This window comes from Strigops habroptila, chromosome 1 (assembly GCF_004027225.2).
Source record: "Strigops habroptila isolate Jane chromosome 1, bStrHab1.2.pri, whole genome shotgun sequence".
In the NCBI taxonomy this organism is placed as follows: domain Eukaryota; kingdom Metazoa; phylum Chordata; class Aves; order Psittaciformes; family Psittacidae; genus Strigops; species Strigops habroptila.
The window spans coordinates 151,545,287-151,567,607 of record NC_044277.2 but is presented as its reverse complement, the minus strand read 5'-3'; the positions used below and the strand labels follow the sequence as shown (position 1 = coordinate 151,567,607).

General features: G+C 39.1%; 1 protein-coding gene across 2 annotated transcripts in view; it reads right to left on the bottom strand.

The window, feature by feature from the left end:
* Window positions 1-3,128: 3,128 nt before the first annotated feature.
* The window catches only part of ITGA9 (integrin subunit alpha 9), a 218,425-nt gene continuing 199,232 nt past the window's right edge, over window positions 3,129-22,321 (bottom strand). For both annotated transcript variants that reach the window (XM_030498820.1, XM_030498830.1), the window contains exon 28: window positions 3,129-8,273. In XM_030498820.1, coding sequence (XP_030354680.1) covers window positions 8,175-8,273 — 99 coding nt within the window. In that variant the 3' untranslated portion in view covers window positions 3,129-8,174. The remainder of the gene's footprint in view (window positions 8,274-22,321) is intronic.

The following is a 22,321-nucleotide window of genomic DNA, read 5'->3' as shown; positions in this document are numbered from 1 at the left end:
GATTTCACATTCATTCGTGTTTTGATAAGGTACACTTCAACCTCACTAGTCAGTTAGATCAAAAGGAAACTGAGGAAAGGACCATAGTGCCCAACACAACCTGCCACTGGCCTCAGAACTACTGATGTATTTGGGGAAACTGCGAAATTTTCAGGAGAAATCTTCCTTTGGGTCTGAAAAAAAACTGACGTCTTTCAAACTTAGTGCAAGTTGGGAAAAATCACTTCAGTTTTATTTAGCCCTCTTATTTGGACAGCGAGAAAAGGGTAATAACACTTATTAAGCAGAGGAGAAACTTACGAAGAGGCCAGGTTAAATACTTGGTAGTGTCTGTAGGAAGGGAGTGAGAGAGGGACAAGCACAGCTAAGCAAGCAATGGAGTATGAGATAAGGTTACTGCGGGGTGACATGTGCCACCTGGTCAAGGTGAAGCATGGGTCTCTCCTTTAGTGAAGCCATGAGCAGTCTTGAGCTAAGAAACAGGGCAATACACTACCTTGATGTTGGTGTTTGGCAATCTCACAAAAAACTTGTGTTTTCTTACATTGTTAGATGCAGTCTCGCATCCTCCACCCTGAAAATTAAATTGGAGAAAATAATTTCTATCCCCTTCTATTCCAACCCTATATATAGACTTCATGAATTTAATACAGAGCAGGTATTCTGACCTCTTGTTAGGTAATTCCTTTATTGCCAGCTTCCTAGTCTGTGCCATTCTCCCGAAATCAACACAGCAAAATACACAGTAGGAATTTTAGTCATCAGCCTGATAAAGGTAAGGGTGCAAATTGCGTCCAATTCTCAAGTGCCCCGTGTCCACTGAGCATGTGATGTAGGAGAGGATATATCCTGTCTATGAAGTGGTCTCTTTGCTGGATAAAGTGATCACTTTTTTACTATTCCCTTTTTCTTTCTGAATATAGCACGGAACAGCATCATTAGGATTGAATTACACAGCTCTCAGATAGTAAACCCAGAGGAATACTGTTTAAATGACAGAAATTACTGTACATTACCACTCACGCAGATTAGAGCAAAGTTTGTCTCATGATGTGTGTCCTTCAGCTTCAAGGGAGCCTGTCAGAGTCCCTTCTCACTTGTGCTAGTATAAATCTAGAATAATTTCATGAGAGTCAATACATCATCTCTGAATACATGTCTGCAGCAGGGAAATCTCTGCTCAGGGTTACTACTTCATTAATTTCTGATTCTTTACAGCTGTTGAACTGCTGGTTAACTTACCTAAACATTGTGCATCTAGAAGTTCAGGCATTAAAACAACACTGACTACATCAAAAGCAAAGAAGAAATGAACTGGAAATCCATGAATTAATCTTTTCCGACACTCACAGGAAATTATAGCACGGCTAAGACATGAAAAAATAATTTCCACTGCTCTTTTGTTAAGATGATTCATTTCCCCACTATCATGCTTTACTTCTGTCAAAACCACTTGCAAATAAAATCTCCATTTCAGGCATTTAAAACGTTGAAACCTTGAATGTGCAGGAGTGAGCAGTCATACGATTTTTAATCCATTTGCGCATTTGAATCTTCACAAAATAGCTGCTTTTCTTGTATTTTAATTCTGGTAGCAAGCCAGCTGAGGTCAGAGGATGACAAGATCCACTTCTCATGTTTAATGATTGCCGTGACATTCTCTTTAGTCATTCTGAGACTATCTACTGTGTTATGGGCACTCCAAATTTTACTCAACTCAAGACACATTACCTAGGACTGCTCAGGTCAGTATCCACCCCATCAGACCCAAAAGGAGTGGGGAGAAGTCACTTACCTCTTTCTCATGGGGTATTTCACTACTAAATGGAAATGATCTAGCAGAGGAGCTCCCATTACATCCAACCCTGAGAGCAGGCCAATGGCCAGCATAGGAAGCCAAAATGTCAGACCAGCTCCAGTCCTACGCAGGAGCCAGGCTGAGCAGTGTGAGCTGGGTTTTCCACGGCAAAAGAACATCTTCCTTGAATTTTGATCTAGTTTTGGTCTAGTTCTTCCCTTCTTGGTGAAACTGGAAGAAACAAATCTGTAAAAGGTTTTGGATTTGTTTTCTAAAGCAAAGCTGCTTTGTCACAGAAGTCCTACGAGGTTCTTAAAAGCCACTTAAGGGGAAGGCAACGCAAAAAATCCTGCAACGTAGAAGGCAACACAAAAAATCCTGCAATGCTGATCATCTTTTTGATGATGCTCATCAAAAAAGAAAAGGCAAGCATCCCCACAGAGGGCAGTGTCAGCCCATCAATCCCCCTTCCCCAGCAGGGGACAGCCACCGCCTGCTTCCAAAGCTCCTATGTAACAAAAAGTATTAGTACATCTACAAGTTCCTGGTTATTATTTTAGCTGCTGCTGCACTAAAGCTTCCACTAATCTCCAAAAGCAAACTGTCCATTGCATTCCTCTCGGTATCCTCCTCCAGCTTCTGCCCACCGATGTTTGCTTTCGACTGAAAAAAGATTTCCTGACTGAGAACATTTATTTTTACTTGGAAGGGTGCTACCTACATGCCAGGACCCACATCTACTTGGAGCCCTCCTAATGCCTTTGGCTTTGTAGTACATAAAGCTGTGGCCTTCCACCAGTACAAACGTGCTCTGAATCTGGTCCTACCTCTGCCCCAGCCTGTTCTTAGATATTTAGCTGACAGCCTAATGCAGAGGAAACAGACTTTCTTTATGGCTGATGAACATTGAAACACTTACACAGAGGGTCTAGCCACAGCTTCTCTGGGCAACCTGTGCCAGTGCCTCACCACCCTCATAGCAAAGAATGAAGGTTCAGGTTAGTTCGTATTTTGCCACAGAAGATTCACCCATCCTCATACTGATGGGAAAACCTTAACGGGACCTCTAACAAGTATTAGAAATACAAAGAGGTACACCACAGCCATAGAAATAAATCAGGGGTTGTTTTACTGCTTCTATCCGGCTTCTACTCCCTTTGACAAAGTAAGCCATGGGGATGTACAAAGAAAATCTTTCAAACATATGATTTAGCTACTCAAGGAATATAAATCCTTGCAGAAAAAAAATACATGAAGCTGAATAATTTGACTTTTGTCCAAACTCACACAAGTTGAAACAGAACTCAAGTTATACAGGCTGACACTCCTGTCAAAGGGCAGTATCACCACCACGTGGGGTTTTATTTGATGTTGATAGAGCGATAGTGTTGATATATAAATAATTCCCACTGCTATTATTTTATTTGCATGGTTTCACAATATTGTAGTCAGGCAAGTTATACTGGTAGTCTCCAAACAGCTTGACTTTATACAAGTCACAGAATTACAATCAGAGATGCCCATTATCCACACACCGATAAATACATGCACATATTATTTCATTCAATCATACAGGAGAAAATGTCTCACCCGATTAATGGACAATGACAGTAAGTGACAAAATGATATTAGGATAATTTTGCAGCCACTTTTTATTCCAAAAAGTTGTATTCTTGTAAACCTGACATTTCCAAAACAGTGCAAGTGAATTAGAATACAGGTGAACACGAGCTTCTAAATACAGGTGACCTCAATAGGAGTGAACACATTCTTCCAACCACAAGTTCACAAAAAGAAACATACAATTTTACAATACATAAGGAGTGACATTCTAAGAAAAAGGAGTGACAATGGTGTGGGTACCCTACTGTGTATGCAAATAGTGCTCCAAAAGCAATTACAGTCTTCATGCCAGTTTAATCAACGCACACTAAATGAAACAAATCCTACTTTCATTTATATCCAAGAAACCCTAGCAAGTGGATGAACTTGGGCAAAGGTAGAAATTAGTTCCATGACTCCCTTAACCTTTTTGTGAAAGCAATATTATATATTCCCATGCCACATGGATACTATGCTGGAAACTTGTGCGAGACTCCAAAACGTGCCCATAAACACAAGACATTCAAGAAAGTCGATAGTAAATATTGCCACAGTCTTTGTGCAACTGTTGGTCTCAGCAAAGTTACCTGCACATCACTGACTTGTATGTATGTATCAAGGCAGACAGGGTTGTCCTCACTGGCATGCTCAGCATTGCATAAGCCTTTGCCACTTGGAGACGAAAGTGGGTTACAGGCTTGGGGTTCACATCAAGCACAATTTCTCTCTGAGATAATCCAAATTACTTGTAAGGTGACTTCAATTCAGAGGCTGTTCAAGTGTTTTCTACAGTTTGTTGACTTCCTTGTAACTGAGCAAATTAAAAACTAGGTTTTTTCAGAAAAACAGCTAGTATTTTTGTTAGCTACAATGGCCAAGTAGCTGAGCATACTAGTGACAGCCTCAGAGTACACCAGCCCTGCTGTTCTGTGGGAGAACTGATGGAGATTCACAAGAGCACATGCTTGGCTTTCAAATGAAATGGTCACAAAACATGCTGTGCAAAGTGGCAAGTGCTTTCACCTCTTGAGAAGTGAAATTCATCCCTGTGCTGTGGGCCATCAGAACTCTGAAATGACTGTGATCTTCTTGATGGAAATCGAATGGGGTTGCCACAGCATGGGCTCTGCATCAAATCAACTTTAATTTCCCTCCTCCCTTTCTTCCTAACCGTATTTCTCTGAGATAGACTGTTTTCTTCCTATCCTAAAAGCAACTTCATGGATACTCTACGTAAGAAGACACCCTGCACATTGCAAGCTCCAGGGCTTAAACAAAAGATCTCTCGGATGCCAGATGATGCATTTGAAAACATTACTGCCCCACTTCTAAGCTTCCACCTGCATAGCTTGGAGCCAGTGCAAAGCGAGCCTGCTGCCAACAAAAATGAAATGAGAATTCAGCAAACCTTTCCATGAAGTTGTCCCAAGACAACTGATGATTTTGTCCCGATATGGATTAACTGGAGATAACCAGTACAATGACTTCTCCCAGCTCAGTGGCATGAGTGGTACAGCACAAATGAACTAACAAGCAGCTGACAAAAGGGAACTTCCAGAGTCCTCGAAGCAATTTCCAAAGTAACCATGTCTCTAGATTTTGATACAATTACATTTATTGTGATTTCTTTATTTAAAAATCCCATCAGATCTATAGCACAGCTATTTTCTACACACTCTTAAAGTATATTACATTTCCATAAGATTTGGGGGTTAGAAGATGATTGCAACCAACTGATACTAGACTTTGGTGGTTTTTTGTTTGTCTTGTTCGGTTGCTTTTTAAGGAGTGGAACGGTGCATCTACGGGATTTTAATACTAAGTACTGCTATGTTTCATTGTCAAATCTGACTGTTCTAACCAGAACCAAGCAAGAGCCACAATGGAATTTGACACACACACGAAAATAATTGTGAAGAATATACATATAAAACCGAAAGCATGTGTGACAGCAGAACTACTGAGCACCTAACAGTGGTGATACGAAGAATTTATGGGTTATTTCAAGAATATGTCAGTAATCTGGCCAACAACTAGATTTTCAGTGAGTGACAGCTTGTGCTGGATCAATAGCAGACAATTCAAGTCAGAGATCAAAAAAGACCAGTGCAGGCTCAATCAAATGGGATTTAATTTTTAATCATTTTTAACTTTAAGCAAATAAGAAAAAGATTTTTGCCTTGAGCCAAAAAAAAAGAAAAACAAAACAAAAAAAAAAAACCCTTAAAAAATGTGTCCAACACACTATAAAATGCTAAAAGGGTATTTTACCTTTTTTTTTAAATATTTTCTTCATATACTTTAAAAAGATGTTTCAAAGGAATAACTAATCTTGAGTTTTAAAATACTGTCAGCAAACATTTTTAGCAGATCTGAAAGTAATACTTTCTAAGGGAACTTCCTCCTTTTTTTCGGATGGGGATTTTCCAATTTAGTTAAATTCACAAATTTCACTTGTTCCCTGAACTATGTTTTCAGCAAATTTATTTCTCTATCATTTTGAGGGGAGTCTGTTTTAGAGAGGGCAAGTACTGAAATATCTTACAGCTGAATAAATGGACTTTTTTTTCAGCAAATACTTTAAGCAATGTCTTACTCAATTCACAGTTGTGAATCAATCTCATGTTCAACTTCTATTTGTCTTAGGTATTTCTCAGCAACAGAAAAAATAGATATATTAGGTTTAAGTACTAGCAAAACTAACTGATGTCAAATATCATACCGTGAGGAATTCAATAGCCTCAAATACAACAGTGCAGTCAAAGGCCATCAGCCTTTTGTTTTTGCACTCTGATGAAAAATCTGCAGTCCGCTACATGTGGCTGTAAGAAGATTTCAGCAGGTTTCTTTTCAGATTCTGGCTTAAGTGATCATTTGTCATATGAAATCTACCAGATCACCAATGATAGCTTTAAGAAAGATAACTGAATAGACTAATAGCTTTCCTTGTCAAATGTGGAATCAATACACTTCATTCACTTTAAAACCATCTTCTGCCTAATGGGTGCAGGTAGTTAAGTTAATAAATATTGATTGATACTATTGTAATAGCAGGCACTTAATGCCAGTGAGGGAAAAAAGGCAAACAGGAATATGGATGTAGTTAATTTCTTTAAATTTGAAGCTATAATGAATTTGGCAAGGAAGAGCAAGAAGACGACCTGTTCTCAAGCAGATTTGTTGCATGTTCTCTGCATTCAAGTTTCCAAACTTCCAGCAGTTCTTTTACCTTACCCTTACGGAAGGAGAAATCCTGTAACCATTCATTCCTGTTTCTCCTTCACCTTCTACCACAGAGCTTGACCCCTCTTTCCCTTACATGGATTTTATACCAACATTTACTTCTTATTTACACAAGGTGCAAAGTACAAGTAGGATCTAAACCCAAGTCTTACAGAATTCCACTATTTCTGTTTAGAAATCCAAGAGCTTTTGAAGGAACATGGTTTAATTAATTGCACCTAGATTTGCTCTAATTCAGCAAATGATTTGCTAAGGAATTACCAGCGAACAAAGTGGCAATCTGAGATCTAGTAACATCTGCACCTTGACTAAACTTCCTTCTTAATGCTTGAGGAAGGATGACATTCAGTACTTGGAACACTCAGACAGGGAATCTCAAGATCCAAACATTTTAACCCTTGTACCTACTTCTGTCTCTTAAAATTATCACATAAACAAACTCATGACTCGTGTATAAAACTCACAAGGCAGGCATAATGCTCATAGCTTGTAGCAATAAATCACTTGCTCTGATAGCAACAGATCATAATCATTAACAGTAGCTTAAAAACTATCCTTCTTGACATTAATATTCATATGGCTCCAGTATTATTATTTCTTTTTTAATTCCAAGGAATTTGTCTATGCCATAGTGGTTGGTCCAATTACATGCTTCTGGTATCTCAATTGTACAGCCGTAGACCATTATCAAAGTACTAAAGACTGCAAGAGAAAAATTCCCAAAGGAAAACATTCTGTGATGCTTTCTTCAGTGAGCCAAAGCAAGCTACAAGTCTTGCTACACGTCACCGAGGAAACATTTTCACCCTCTCCCATTCAGGCCAGTAAAGGATAGACTCAGATACAGAACGTTGCATCTGTGTAATACTTTAGGTTCTTTAGTTAATAAATCAAACACCAAATTCAACTCAAAAAAAGAGATAGTGAAAAGACTTTGGCTTATTGCCATTAAATGGTCTACATACAATATTACCAAGCCTTGTGAATTAAGCATATGAGGATTTCAGCTACTTTTATCTGCAAATCTCTCTCTTCTCTCTTGCATTGAAGTTTAAAAGTACAATAGGAATTATATATACATATATGTATTTCCAAGGTTTTAGCCAGATATCAGTGCTTGAGTGAACTATATAGCTATTCAATAGAAACTATAAAACATTGATACAAATATAAAGACATAATCAATATAAAAAGCTTATATTTATAAAAAATATTTTTAGGTAACAGTCTTCCCCTGAGGGTATACCACATAGTTGGATTCATAAATATTGCTCTGCACTGCAGCTTGGTTACCAAAGTTCAAAGTTCAGCTCTTAAATGAAGTGTAAATCGCTCCAGTCACCTGACATGGCTGCAGTGGTTGCCTCAGGATGTGTTCCCTAGCTTGTTGGAGTGATAAAGACACAGCATCAATGGGGTCTCCGAAAAATCTGGAGAAGATTCCTTCTTCCACATATGGAAGATACGAGAGCAGGACCTTTAGGCTAGCAAGCACGTGTCACATGACTGGGCTTTAGTTTTCACGGGCAGTTCACTGATTTTTCTGGACCCAGTCCCAACTATCTTCATTCTCCTTCCTGCTCTTTTCGGCCTCAATAATTTCTTTGTACCTCCGGCGGAAGAAGCCCATCTGCAAATCAAGAAGACATGACAGTGGTAAGTAACAGCATCATCACATTGAAACTTACTCTGTCAGAAAACAGTGAGCAGGAAAACGAACAGCACAGGTGTTAATAGCTAATTTCTCCTAGTGCCAATTTGGAATCAGAGCTCCTTGTTTACAAGATCAACCCAGGCCCCAAATCTTCCTGAGTACTCTGTTCCTTACAGGTGAAATACTCTGAAGGAAGAGCCCACTTACATGAAATATGTTTTTAAAACAAATGTGCACAAAGTGTTTCTAATAAACAGAGACCAGAAGAGGCAGATATGGGTTTATTGGTTTCAAATAAAGACTAATGCAAAATTGGGATCTGAACCTAAAGCCAGCCTAGAGCTTGCGTCCTGTGTAAATGCAGTCCCATTGCTACCAACTGTGTAATCTGCAGTTCAGAAGGCAAAATACAAGCCTAATCCTACGAAACGCATGCATCAACCATAGCTCCTCCACAAGCCTTCAAGATGCTGCAAGGCTGATAATCACTTTTGCATGTCTTCTTGTTTCTTAAACCCTTGTACTTAGTTATAGAAATGCAAGCAGTTTTCATTTCAGTTTGGATAGAAAACTTCTCATATTGCTGTTTTCTTAAGTCTGCCAAGTAAACAAAAATGATTTTAATAACAGACTTTGGTAAGCATTCAAGAATAACTCCTCCAGCTTAGCAGTGCACTATTGAGACCATTGAATCAATATTTTGTTCATCACAATTAAACATTTATATAACTCCTACTACTTTAAACCTGTTTTCTTACTCCTGCTGGGTAAAGCATGATGCCTTAGTCTTCCTTTATCAACCAGTTATTACTACCCTTTGTTCCCAAATTGGCTATATGCAGGAATATTTTGTGCTGTTTTGTCACTACTAAGTTGGGCTTTTTAGTTTCAGATCTTTTACAACTTCAGTTTTCTTCAAGTATATTTTAAATCACAGGGGTCTGAAAGGCAGCTTGTTCAACCTGCTGAGGGCGCTTTCCTAAATCTTAGGTCCTTGCCAGTGCTCACAGCTACATTCTGAACTCACTTCGTTGTGAGACCAGACACAGACCATCCTCTCACCACCAAAGGACACAGAAGCTGTAACATGGTCTAACAGAACAAGGTGCTTTGGATTACTGTGGACCACATCCCTGGGGCTTGATATTAATCTAGAGACAGGTGTACCCTCCTGAGTGCACAGATGTCCATTACACACACACCTACAACCACTTTATAAATACACAATAGGTAGACATACACACAAATGACAACCATCTCAATTATATAGAGGTCCTATGACGTTCTGGATGCCCCCAAATAGCTGGAATTAGATCTTAAAAGCCATTTGTTCATATTTTTGTGCACAGACTACAGACATTGTCTCTTTCCCATCTACCATAAGCAAAGTTTTATCTAATGCTCAGTGCATGGATAATGGTGCTTCTGTTCTGAAAAACTACCTCACAAAAGGGACACTGTTGAATTTTGGAGAGCCACATCTCCCTTGCTTCCTAGCATTTCTGATCAATGTATGCAAGGATTCAGAAAGGAAGAATTCAAGAAGAGTTTCCCTATTCTTCAAACTGGCTCTAGAAGTCAGATCAAGTTCTTTCTTTAGTGGAAAAATATCTTCAGTAGTCATTTCCATACTTGTACCTGGAAGCTATAGAAGTGCAAAGGATGTATTTTGAGAAGATATCATCAAAATAGCACCATCATAAAATCCCAGTGAAATTTCACCATTGACGCCGACATACTTCTGCTCAATGGACACTTGAAGCCAATAGCAAAAGTTTCCCATGATTTTCACAGTCAAAAATGAAGGTAAATTATTTTATTGATAATGGGAAGAAAAAGGCGTAAGAACCTATTCCTCCTCCATTACTACTCCTCTGTTGTTCTACCTCAGTAGGATTAATCCTAGGTACTTATTTTAGTCTTTTAGTCACAGGAGTCTGCAGATATTCCTTACATATGTTCAGGGAGCAGATGTGTTGAAGAAGTGGGTGCCATTTTTATGTTACCAGTTTTTATAACAGACCTACATGTTCTGCACATTAGAAAAAGAAAATTGCCACAGGACTTTGTTTCCCAAGATTAACAATAGAAGTTCAATTTGTAGCTTTTAAAAACAGGTTTTAAACCCTTAAGGTCTCCATCCTTCATGCAACCACATCCTTGGTACAATAAAATCCTCTCTTGAAGTTATAATCAAAATTATAGAAAGACTTTTTAATTTCCTCGAGGGCCAAACAAATGAAAGCAAACTCCTTCCAACTGTTATTTTAATAAAAATTGTCTGTTTGTGAACATCTGCTTCAGGAATTCTTTTTAAAAGTTGGTTATGATAGTTTTGGTATTTTACTATTTTGTTACTGGATACAGAATGCTTTTGTGTAACTTTCTAGTAGGGCAGAAAAGTGAGAAGACTATAATAAATATTAACAAAATATGAATCCTACATCTAGAGGCAATTCCACTATGAAGCTATACATACGGCTATACATGCTGTAAATTATGTGGATAATCTATAATTATGTAGACGACTTAATTTAAGTGCAAGCAAAAAGAGAAACTGGACTTTAAGGAGATTTTTTTTACATTTTTTAAAGTAGTGGTCAGGGATTAGATATATTTCCTATCCCTGAAAGGCAAGAATATGTTTTGTTATGGGGTACAATTCCTTACTGTTCACACCATATATATCCACTTAACATAGTAGAGTCCCTATCATCACCAGAAAAGGGTTTTTTTTTGTAATGGCCATGAAGAAATCACAACATAGTCATTGGCTCACAAGAGAGCACACAACCCACATATCCATCTCCTTAGAATAAACTGATTTCATTAAAAATGACAGCAATATTAACCCATATGGTGAGGGATGCTAAGTGCCTGTGGCAACCTGGAGACAAGAAGTGAATTTAACATGCAGTAAGGGGTAATAAGGGGTAATAAGGAGGAAGACATTTGGACCAAAGCAGGAGAACTGATGAAATATGGGGCTGAGTATATGCTGTCTCTTTTGTCACTGGGGCAGAAGTGACACCAGAATATGTCTTTTCTGTGGCTAATGCAAATCCCTTAAGGAACCTCAGAAAGCCCAGTAAAGACAGCACTACAGGGACTCAGTGCTGGATTTCAAGCAGGGAGAGAAGAGATCTCAGCTTTAACAGGAGTATTGCAGTGATATCATTTGAGGAATGGGTGTTTACAGTGGGCCAATGGTCTCCAACCGATGTTTCATGGGCAAGAAGTCTCTAATATTATTCAATTCTCCCGAAGTTTGCTTTCCATATATACAGAGATACGTGTGCGTACACATACTGTACAGAGGAAGAGCAACAGGAGAGCATACTTACAGGAAGCAAGGAGAGAGTACCTTGGGAAGCTGAATAGTTATAATGGAAGAGGTGGCATCAGCCACCAAAGACAACGGAGGAAATGAGAAAAGCAAACTACAGTCAGCATTTCAGACTTGGGTGAAAATTTTTTGGGAAGGCTGAGGAGGCCTTCTTGAGTTATGGGTCTTTTGGGCCAGTGTGGTTAAAAGAAAGGTCTCAGGAGCAGAACACTACTCAGCATGCACCATGCTTTACTCTTAACCCTGGCAGACCTTATCAGAAGGGAGCTGCTACGCCAAAGACACCAAATCCTACTTTGTTTCTTCTGTATGCACAGAGGAAAGAAAGAGGAGAAAGAGGGCCATTAACGACTTTGGGAATATAGGGATAGTCCCAAAATCCTGGGGCTATCAGTGTTGCTCACAATGGATTCACGACCCATGCCAGGGAATGGGGAGAGCGCCTGAACTGCCTTGTGAATCCACACATTGTCATGCTTCACATCTGCCATGATAAACTGCAATTATTATCTTGCTTTTAAACAAATACTAATAAAAAAATAATCAGACAGAACCAAACACAATGGAAAGAAAAAGCTGGCCTGGTCTTTACCAGAAGTGACAAACAATAACCAGTCCTTTCTGGTAAGCATTAGAGCTGCTATAAATAGGTGGCTTAGATTCAAAACCTGAAAGCATTTGTAGGTTTTACACACATTCTTTAATTTAGTTATTCCAGTCCATGTACCCTTTTCTAGCATACCCTTACTGCCATCTACAGTATATGCTGAGCAGAAAAAGCATGTTCCTGCCAAAACTGAACAATAAAGCAACAGAAACTCTGCATTACTTGTTGGCTGGGGAATTACACCTGTTATTGTGAAGTTATTTCTTGCCATGCGACAGCACTGTCAAGTCTTCTACTCAATCCTGAGTACTTAAAGTATCTTTCACTAGCACATACAACTCTCTTTAGCTGTCATGCCAGATTTAAATCCCTTAAAAATCACAGCTAAGTCATATCTAACAACACTCACGTAAAACTGCATTCTTCAAGCACTCAGAAACGGAAAACTTCAGTGGAAGCAATTTCAAAGTGTTGAATTAGCGTCACAAAAACTATTGTCTTTTTTTTGTGCTGCCATTTTCTACGCAGCCAAAGACTGATCACTGAATTACCGGTCTTCATATTTCCTAAACTCCCAAAGTATAAACATTTGTCCAACATTTCTTGCAGTACCATCCTGTGGCTCTCTCTCTGGGGTGCCAATTAGAAGTATGTTTGAAGAGTGATGATATTACAAATCTGCACTTGAGAAAAAAACAAAGCTGATCAGAGGGCAAGCAATATCACTGCCCTTGTTATATTCACTGTCGGGCAAATGTCTAAAGCATTTTTATCATACCCATTGCGGCTTATTTTCCCAATCAAATAAAAAGAGAAACAGTTTGAAACGGAAACTGTAGAAGAATAGTTATATTTTGGTTGGAGGGTTTTAAAGTCTTTTTCCCATTAACTACATCCATTAACAAACAAGAAAAAAACGATAACAGTTGCACACCATTGTAAAACAACCATTATGTCGATTTACAGTAGTGTTTTGAGACTATAACTGAGCTAGAAATAGAGGTTTGTGAATGATAATGTTCAAACAGAATCCAAAAACTATATCGAAGACTTTTGCCACTTTTTGTACATTTTTTTGATTAAGCTTCTCTAGGGTATACTGAAGTACTAAGCCTCATACAAAAAGTATTGATTTTTATCAGTATGGTTCTGCTAACAAATATCTTCCAATGGAGGTTACTGACCACAGTACAAACAAATAAGTAAAGAGAGCAAAGGAAGTATAGACCTAGGTGTAACTAAGAAATAAAATGGAATTTAAGAAACGCTGCAGATATCTTCCATTGAACTAGGCTTTGACAAGACACTTTGGGTTCAGTGCCTTAACCACAAGCTGTCTTCATTATACAGTTTTTCATCTAGCGTACACACTATCCAGCCATACTAGATGAACAGTCTGGACTCACATCATTAATCTTTTACTGCCACATCTCTTTAATCTAGGCAGAGGTCCCAAGCCATTCACATCATAGCCCTTCAGAAAGAATTAACTTACTCTTCTCCTAACCTTTTTGGGGTGCGTGCCCCTTGGGCACTCCTCCCTTCTCCTAAACAGTACCACAGCTAGAAAAATATGCAGCTAATCATGGTTCAAAGCAGGGCCAGGAACCTCACCCCAAGCTAGAGGCCACCAGTCGGCACAGCAGCAACACCCCCAATCTCTGCGAAGCAGCACTGCTGAGATTGGAAGCATGGAGTGTTTCGCCATGCAGAGATCGATCACTGGTTATTATGTGCATCTCACTTTACTATTGCCAAGAAGGCAGAAAAAAATAGTTTGCACTCGGGTTCACGTGGTCCTGGATAATTCTGGCAAGCCACCAGCTCCAAGAGGATGCCCCGTTTCCTTCCTCCCAATTAAAGGACTGTTGCCACAGTACAGAGGGGTCACGAACAGATCTTGTGTATCAGCTTTTCCATAGAGGACTGGCAAACTGCCACTGCCTGGGCCCCCCTGTGAGGAAAAGGCATGTTTGGAAAGCAGCCATGTGTCCTGCCTATAGTTAATGAGAAACTGTATATTTAGGAGGACGCATGATAGCGTGGCTAAGGTAAGCTCATGAGGATTCAAGTGGCCTGGCTTTGATTATTCAGTCTTTCATTGACTTTTTGAGAGGCAAATCTTTCAACTTTCCTGTAATGTAGGTCCTCATTTGCTCAATGAAACATGTCCAAGAAAATAAATACATATGCTTCAAAAATTACCATTCCACAAGTGGCTGGGGTGTGTGTGTATGTATACACATACAAGATACACTTTGCATATATACACAGCGCTACATATACTTATGCAGCTGGGAAACAGAGGCAAAGAGAAGTTCAGTAGCTTGCTCAAAGATAAGTTCTCCTCTACAAACACCTTGTTTAGCTGCTATGGAAGAATTTGACACCTATCATCTGTATCTGATCCCAATGAACTGTAAGAGACATTGCAATGGCAGAAAAAATTAGCAATGTACACAAAATTGCACTTACCCTTTAAGTTACTTTCATATAACCTGGCTAACTGACATAAGATATTACTAATGGTACCTAGTGTGAAGATCTCTACTCCTCCACAGATTTTTAGCAGGAAATTTATTTTACATGCTGTAGTAGTAAAACAAGCATAGTTTTTATACACACATTTTATTAGGCAGTTACTTTGTAATGTTAAAGTAATAAGAAAAATGTTATCGGTTTGGGTTTTTTGTTAAGAACTGTCAGTCAGTTCATAGCCTCAGCTCAAGCGGTTATTAAATGAACTATTAATTTAACCGAATGCTTTATGTCTATCTTGAAGGCCAAATATTCAAGAAACGGAGAAACAGTCACTGAGGCTAGGTACTTCAAAGTAGATGCACAATTCAGACTGGCACCATGCATGGAAAAGATGCATTTAGGTGTGCAAAAGAGGCAACTGCACAGAGGTGGACACCTGTACAGCCAACCTAATTTAGTACTTTGGGTTTTTTTATATAACATGCCTTGCTGTTTTCACTGATGCTAGAGCATCATCCCACTCTAAACATGAAGCCCAGTCATCAATAATTTGTTCCTCTAACCACTTCTTGTACAACTTTTCTCCCAGTAGTTTTCCCGTTGGCTTCAATGGACCTACTGACTAACACAGTGAATAAAGCTGATAGATTGGGTGTCTACCCTTGGAATATCTTTACCTTGGAATATGGAGGTAAGATCTAGTTTGCCTCAGACAAGACTCATTCACCTAGCTTTTGATATGTTTATGCATAGATACTATATTTTGTTAAGGACTTAGTACCTACAGTACTTTAGAAATTGAGAGAATTCCAATGACTGGACTTCTAAAGATATTTCAGAGCTGAGTTCTGGTAACTTGAGGTTAATGAAAGCATGAATTTCTTGCAGGATGGTAACTATGTACAGTAACTTGCATGACAGATGTTACCAATATACTTCTAAGTGTAATCAAAAAGCAAACTAGCCAACATTAAAACTTATAAACATTTGCAAACAGTTTAAAATCTTTTTCCTATTGCAAAATTTTACTAAGTAGTTTATCTTTTTAAATAGCCATAGAATGAACACAGTCATCACCCAAAGTTCATCTGTGATTATCAGTCTCAAAAATGAGAAAGAACACAATGTCTACTGCAGAGATGTCTGGAAAACTTACTATATACTGATTTCTTAAATCTCAGCAGGGAATAGGGCAGTAATTAGATACATCATTCCTGTAAGTGCAATTAATTTAAGACCTATCTCAATCCATATTTTCCATTTCCTCTCCAAATGAAAAAAGAAAAAAACTACTGAAATATTTCTGGCTTTGTTTGAAAACCAGAGACTAAACATTAAAGGCCATTTCTGGAATCAATAAAAAGTAGCTTTACACTCATATTTTGACGTATCTGACCTGCCAAAAATATTTGAATGAAAGTTGTTCTATGTTCATAATTATCAGAATAAGTTACTTTCATGGGTTTAGCTGAACCAGGAGAAATGGTTATGGCTGGTGTAAATCATAATACAGCATTTCCCACTGTGACACCAAGCCTAAAGTGAGAATTCAGACTATGGAAGTCACATTGTCTGTGTATTGGCATTTGGGTCTGAGGGATGCTAGTGACTTCCCATAAATACACGTCGTGTTCCAGCAGTGGGGAACCTTGGAACCTTAGGTACTTATTTGCAATTTTTCAGTCTACACGTATTCCTTTTCTGGTTTGGGCTCCTGAACATGATGGCTATCTTCTTTTCAGAAACACTTTCTGAACCACAACCTGACCCCTCTATTGCCAATGGATTCAATCTGTTCACATAGTGCCAGGATGAGACTGACATAGCTGCAATGGCTGTGATGTTCTCAAAGTGCCCTGGCATGCACAGCTCCCATATGGAGAACACTGAGACAGAGAGAATACTCAGCCACAAGATTATTGTTGTACAATTTACATAGCTCATTTTATCCAGAAAGATAACAAAGGCATTTCATAAGTACAGGACACACACCACCACTGAAATGTTGCCAACCTTGCCCTTAAGAGTGGTGAACAAATATTACAAGGCAGCCAGCAAACCCACTGGTGAAGGCAGTGTTTCGGCTAGAAGAGCAGCATTAACCATTTACTTGCATAAGAACAAATAAAAGATGCCCAAACTCAATCTTCCTGTAACATTCAGTCAGAATTCAAAAAGCACAACAAATCACTCAAACAATCTACTGTAGAAAACCCAACATTTGAGTTACTGTTGCAGGAATACAAACCTTTTTGGTCTTGGGAAGCCAAGGGTCTACAAACATTTTGTGATGCCCACTTTGGTCCAGGAAAAGGAAACATAATAAAACACAGTTTTGACTGTTCTTTAAGAAATAAGCAGACTTAAAATGATCCACCTAACTTCTGCCTGGTGAAAATGTCATTATTTCCACGGACAACCAACCACTTCCATTGCCTCATTCCCTCCTCAAGGTTTGCAAGCTGCTATACATAATGAAGATCTATCTGTGTTTGGGAGATAACATGGGTTTGGTTTTGAATCAGATAATTATCACCCAACTGCATTTTTATTATTTATAACAGTATAATATTGAAAGATCCTAATTCTAGGCCTACCAGAATCTAGAACCTGTGTCCAAACCTAGAATCTGTGTCCAAAAAGTAGTACCCTGAGAAGCCTACACATGAGATAGCAAGTAACAACTTCCTTGAAGCAACTCAATAAATGGGTAACAAAAGCAACAAAAATTTATCAGGAAAACTCTACTGAATGCAATGAGTTGAGGACTACAGAAAGAGGAGTTTCAGCGAACACAAATGAAGTCAAGTTTTGCAGTTTTGATGGACAGACACGACAGCTATGGGCCATGTAATTCCTCCAGGTAGGGATCATACTTTTATAAATCAGACAAGCTGAAAAATGAGAGGACAAAGCTGGGCAGAAGCTTGGAAGAAAGTGTCAGAAACTAGTGTTGACAAGGTTTTAAACTGAGGAGAAATAGTGGAGAAGGGAGAAAAATAATAAAGAAAAAGGAGAAGTATAGAATTCTCAAGTTCTGAGGCAGCTGGTGCATCCATCTACACCTCTACGGGGAAGACATTTGTGAGCTCTGAAATCCACCCTTCCAAACACCAGTCCCTAGCAAGTGCTCTCACAGCAAGTTGAGCCAACTGCCTTGTTTATCTGAACATTAATTAAGACTCTTAATTTTGAAGCATCACCATATGGTTGAGTCTTGGAATTGTATGTATGGAAATGAATAAGCATGTGAACTCTGAATAGGCACAACTTTCATCAAAGATATGAAACAACACTCAGTTTCAACAGGTTTTTCCATCCTCACCTCTAAAATCAAAATTTGAAGTCATACAGATGTGATAATGGGAGAGTGGGAGACTTTTTAAATTGAAGAGTGTTCTTCCTGGAAAGATTATGTATAGATTATAGATAGAGAGAGAGAGAGGAAATAGAGTGAGAGAGAGAAAAATAAGCAGCCAGATTTCTCCCCTATGCTGAAATCCTAAGAGGTTTTGTGCCATAACTGTATGTACCTGTGCACCTCTGGGGAAGAGGAAAAAAGAAACAAGCAAAAAATTCCCCAAAACCCCAACACAGCTACTAATCCAAAACGTGGCCATCAGGACAGGGGTTGGTATAATGACTAGCCAGGAAATGTAGCTAGCCTCTGCCACCTGAGCATAAATAAAAGGGAGAGAAAACGTTTTTTGGCTTGTAACACAGGATACAGAGCAACTGACAAAGAGTAAGTGCAGAGGTTTTTGGTTCGGTTTTGGTTTGGGTTTTTTTTTCCTCTGCTGGAAAATGGTGAGCTGTATGTTTTGGCCTATTTTGAAAAGCCTTAATGTGTGAGGGCCTAAGTAAGGGAAAGCGTCTCCTTCCAGAAGGGGGAAAAGGGTGGTTTCTGCTACATAGGTGAATTTCAAGTTAGCTTTAGCCTTGGTTAGCTTAAGATGTTTTCTGAAGGCTGAAACAATATGTGAGGCAATGGCAACTACTGCATGTAAGGAAATACAAGTGTTCTTTCAAAGACATTTGTGCAGTCACAGAAAAAAATCGTAAGGCTTCTTCAAGCAAGAAGCTCAAAGGCACCTTTGAAAAACCTACTTAGGTTTGTCTGGCTTTTTTTAAAAAAGAACTTCATAGTTCGTAAAGAAAGCTTTATATTTCAAAGTTTGTCCCTTAAAGCAGTGCTACCAAACCGCTGCATCCACACATACAGCCTCTGCTTAAAGGAGGATGTTGCAAGTCCAGCACTTGGTAGGATTCATGCTCCCCGTTGGAAAAAGCCAGTTCAAAGCTTGCACTAACTCAGCTCAGTAAACAGAACTGTCTTCACAATATTTCTCCTAAAAAAATAGAAGTTTTCAAACTGTCATTCTAAGACAAAGGGCACACATGTTTCTGTGTAGCATGTAGCGAAGAACAGGAACCCTCCAGCTACTCAAAACTCAATGTATATAGGTGCTATTCTGTTTGTCCTCCTCTGCAATCCTGTCAAGAATCCAAAGAGAGTTGGGAGCAGGAGAGTGTCTTATTACATAAGGGACATCCAGAGTTTAATTCTGGAATCCAAAAGCTATGCTAGAAGCCTCATTTTAGATGAGTCAGAGATTGGATATGATAGGGACAGGCTCATTTCAGAAAGAGCCTTAATGTCTAGATAAATAAGCTTAGATAAAAGACCAGCTCCTGTGTTAAACATGCTGCAAAGAAACAAAATAATGTTACTGCAATGAATATAAAATCTTTGATTTCCAAATCACTTCCACAACCAGCTCCACAGATCACCCAGCTGCCCAGATGTCCAGTCTGGTACTCACTGACACATCCCCTCTTTGACATCCTCTGGGCAAACCCCATTTCTTTAATTTCTGTGCACTTTATCTAAAATGATACGGATTGAAAAATTCACTGCACAACTCAAGCCAGTTCAAACTTCAATCCACAGCATTGTAAAGCATTTCTATTAACCGAATATTTATTGTGTTATATTACTCTTCACTTTTTCATTTGCATGGTGTATGCCAGTTCTCCCCTGGTTTACACGTACATAAATCCACTATGCCCAAAGGGGACCTTGTCCCCATGCATGGCTGCAGTCCTAACAACTGAAGGAAGTGTGTGTGGGACAGCACTCCCCAAAATAATCCGGCCATGACCATCATTTCCTCCTGAACTATTGCCAGTGCTTCTGAAACCATGGGCTCGTCTAGCACATGGGTAGTTGGCCTGAAGCAAAGCGACCTCCTCCCCTGCTTCCACTCTCCACAAGCATCTGGAGGCCCCTAAGGAGGTGCAGTCCAATCTCCGCAGTAAAAAGCAAGATGTATTGCTGTGGGCAACAGCATGAAAGCCCCTCCTGCTCCTTGTCCACATGAGACATCATAGGCAAGGCACGAGCACAGAGAGTGACCTGCACTGCGGAGGAACTGGCAACATTGGGAGCACATCCCCACATCCCCATGGATGCCTGTACAAAGACATCTGGAGGGGAAGAATAAGATGGGAATAACCGCAAGTGTCAGGGCAAAACTGGGCTATCCCACAAAATAGGCAATGGGTATCTCTTATGTCCTTACGCCCATCATCTCGCAGAATTCAGGGAAAAGCTGCTCCCCTGTTCTGGATCTGTACGCACTTAAACCAGAGGAAACATGGTGTCTACATGAAATACTAAAATAAACAGAGAAGGAAAGCCAGTCAAAAGCTGACCAAGCTCACGCTCAAAAGCTTGTTCTGTGTGTTTAAACATGGCTGTGGTCTTGCATGTGAATAAATACGCTTTTATTTGAAGTGAAACAACCAGGCATTTGACATCACCTCCATTTGACATGGACTTTCTAAACTGTGCGATTTTAGATCTACAAATAATGAAATAATTACCATCCTCATTTTATTGTATGCACAGTAACCTTATTCTGATTCAAAATAGGGCTGGAATGTCGGTGAGACCTCACTCCTGCTAATGCCATTAATTCTAGAAGCATGTAATGTGACATATCTACATGTATTCTAATATTTTTCTACAACTTGGTATAAGTAGGTAGAACTTTCCTGATACACAGTCATGCATACAGTGAGAGTGTATCTTCCACACAGGGCTGCGATCCCTGCCAGCAAGCCCTGCACTGCTGCCAGTGCTCTCACAATAAGTTTGCTCCAGCTCCTGCTCTGTTCTGTGTAAACAGCTGCCTTCCAGGATCACTGTTTAGTCCTAATTAATTTCTTAATAAAAATATAATTTAGTTACTACTCTAGTCCTAAAACCTGGGTCATTTCTAGTTCTCATCAGTCATTCTAAGATGCCCCAAACTCCATTTAATTCAAATCTGTTCTTTCATTCCACAGTTAAAAACTAAACAACTTCTAAGTTTGCTTGGCTTTTTTACTTCTTCACACAGAAAATTTAGGAATGACTGTAGGATGTACTTGGCCACTTTTGTCTAACAAATATTTACAATCAGACAATTAAGATTCCTCTGCAGGACTGCAGCTTTCCCATGTCAGTTTTATCTCTGACAACTTTAATATCGCCAGTAACTTTAATAAATAGAGCAACTAGTAAGTGCAAAGTATCGCTTATGTATATTTATGTTCCAAATGAAGACTTGGATGAAAATACTGGCTGATATTAGCAGCTACACACTTTTAACCACTTTTCTCTAAAACAAACCCTTAAGTTATTGGTTCTTTTCGTGGTCATGCAACTCTGCGGATCAAGTACAGGAGTGCAGCTGACAAAGCCTGGCTTTCTGGGCAAGGCATCTCACCTTTCTTTGCCTCAGCACTTCAACATCTGCATGCAGAAAGGGCTATACAAGCCTGGTCTTAGAACTATTTGTTGCTGTCACTTAGAACTTCCCTCAATACAACAAAATGACACCATGAGTACTAGAATGTACATGAATTATCTTACTGTGCACTTGGGTGATCCCTATAAAATTCAGAAGAGCTCAAGTCTCAAGACTGAGCCAGGAAGCAAAGAATTTGTATTAATCCTAACAGAGACCAAGAACTGAACTTGTGTCTGATTCCCATGGAGACTCACACTGAAAGTTGCTATTCCTCTTACCTTGCATATTTTCAAACAGTTCATCTAGTGCCTTTTTACCTTCAGGAAATGAACCATATGAAATCAGTCATATAGGTATTAGCAGCAGTAACTCCTTTTTTCAAACCTGTGTGTCACTGGACATAAACCCTGGGCCTGTTCCAACCTCACATTTTTCCATTCTCATGGTTATTTTGCCATCTGAATTGCACAGACCTTTTTCTTTTCTTTTTTTTTTTTTTTTCCTTTCTTTCTTTCTTTCACTTTTTCTGCCACGGAAAGCACACATGCCAGAAAAACAGAAGTTACAACATATTCAAGACTGCAGTCAAACATTATTCTCCAAATAGAAAGCACAGTCTATTTTGACCTGGCCAGTATATGCTTTTAAATCTTCAAACCTGCCTATAAAACTACTTCAAATCTATAACCCATATAAAATTTATATAATCTATGAAGTAGATTTACACTCTATAACAAAACTATCCACACATCTGTATAATCTATAATAAGAACTGCCTGGCCAGTTTTTGGCC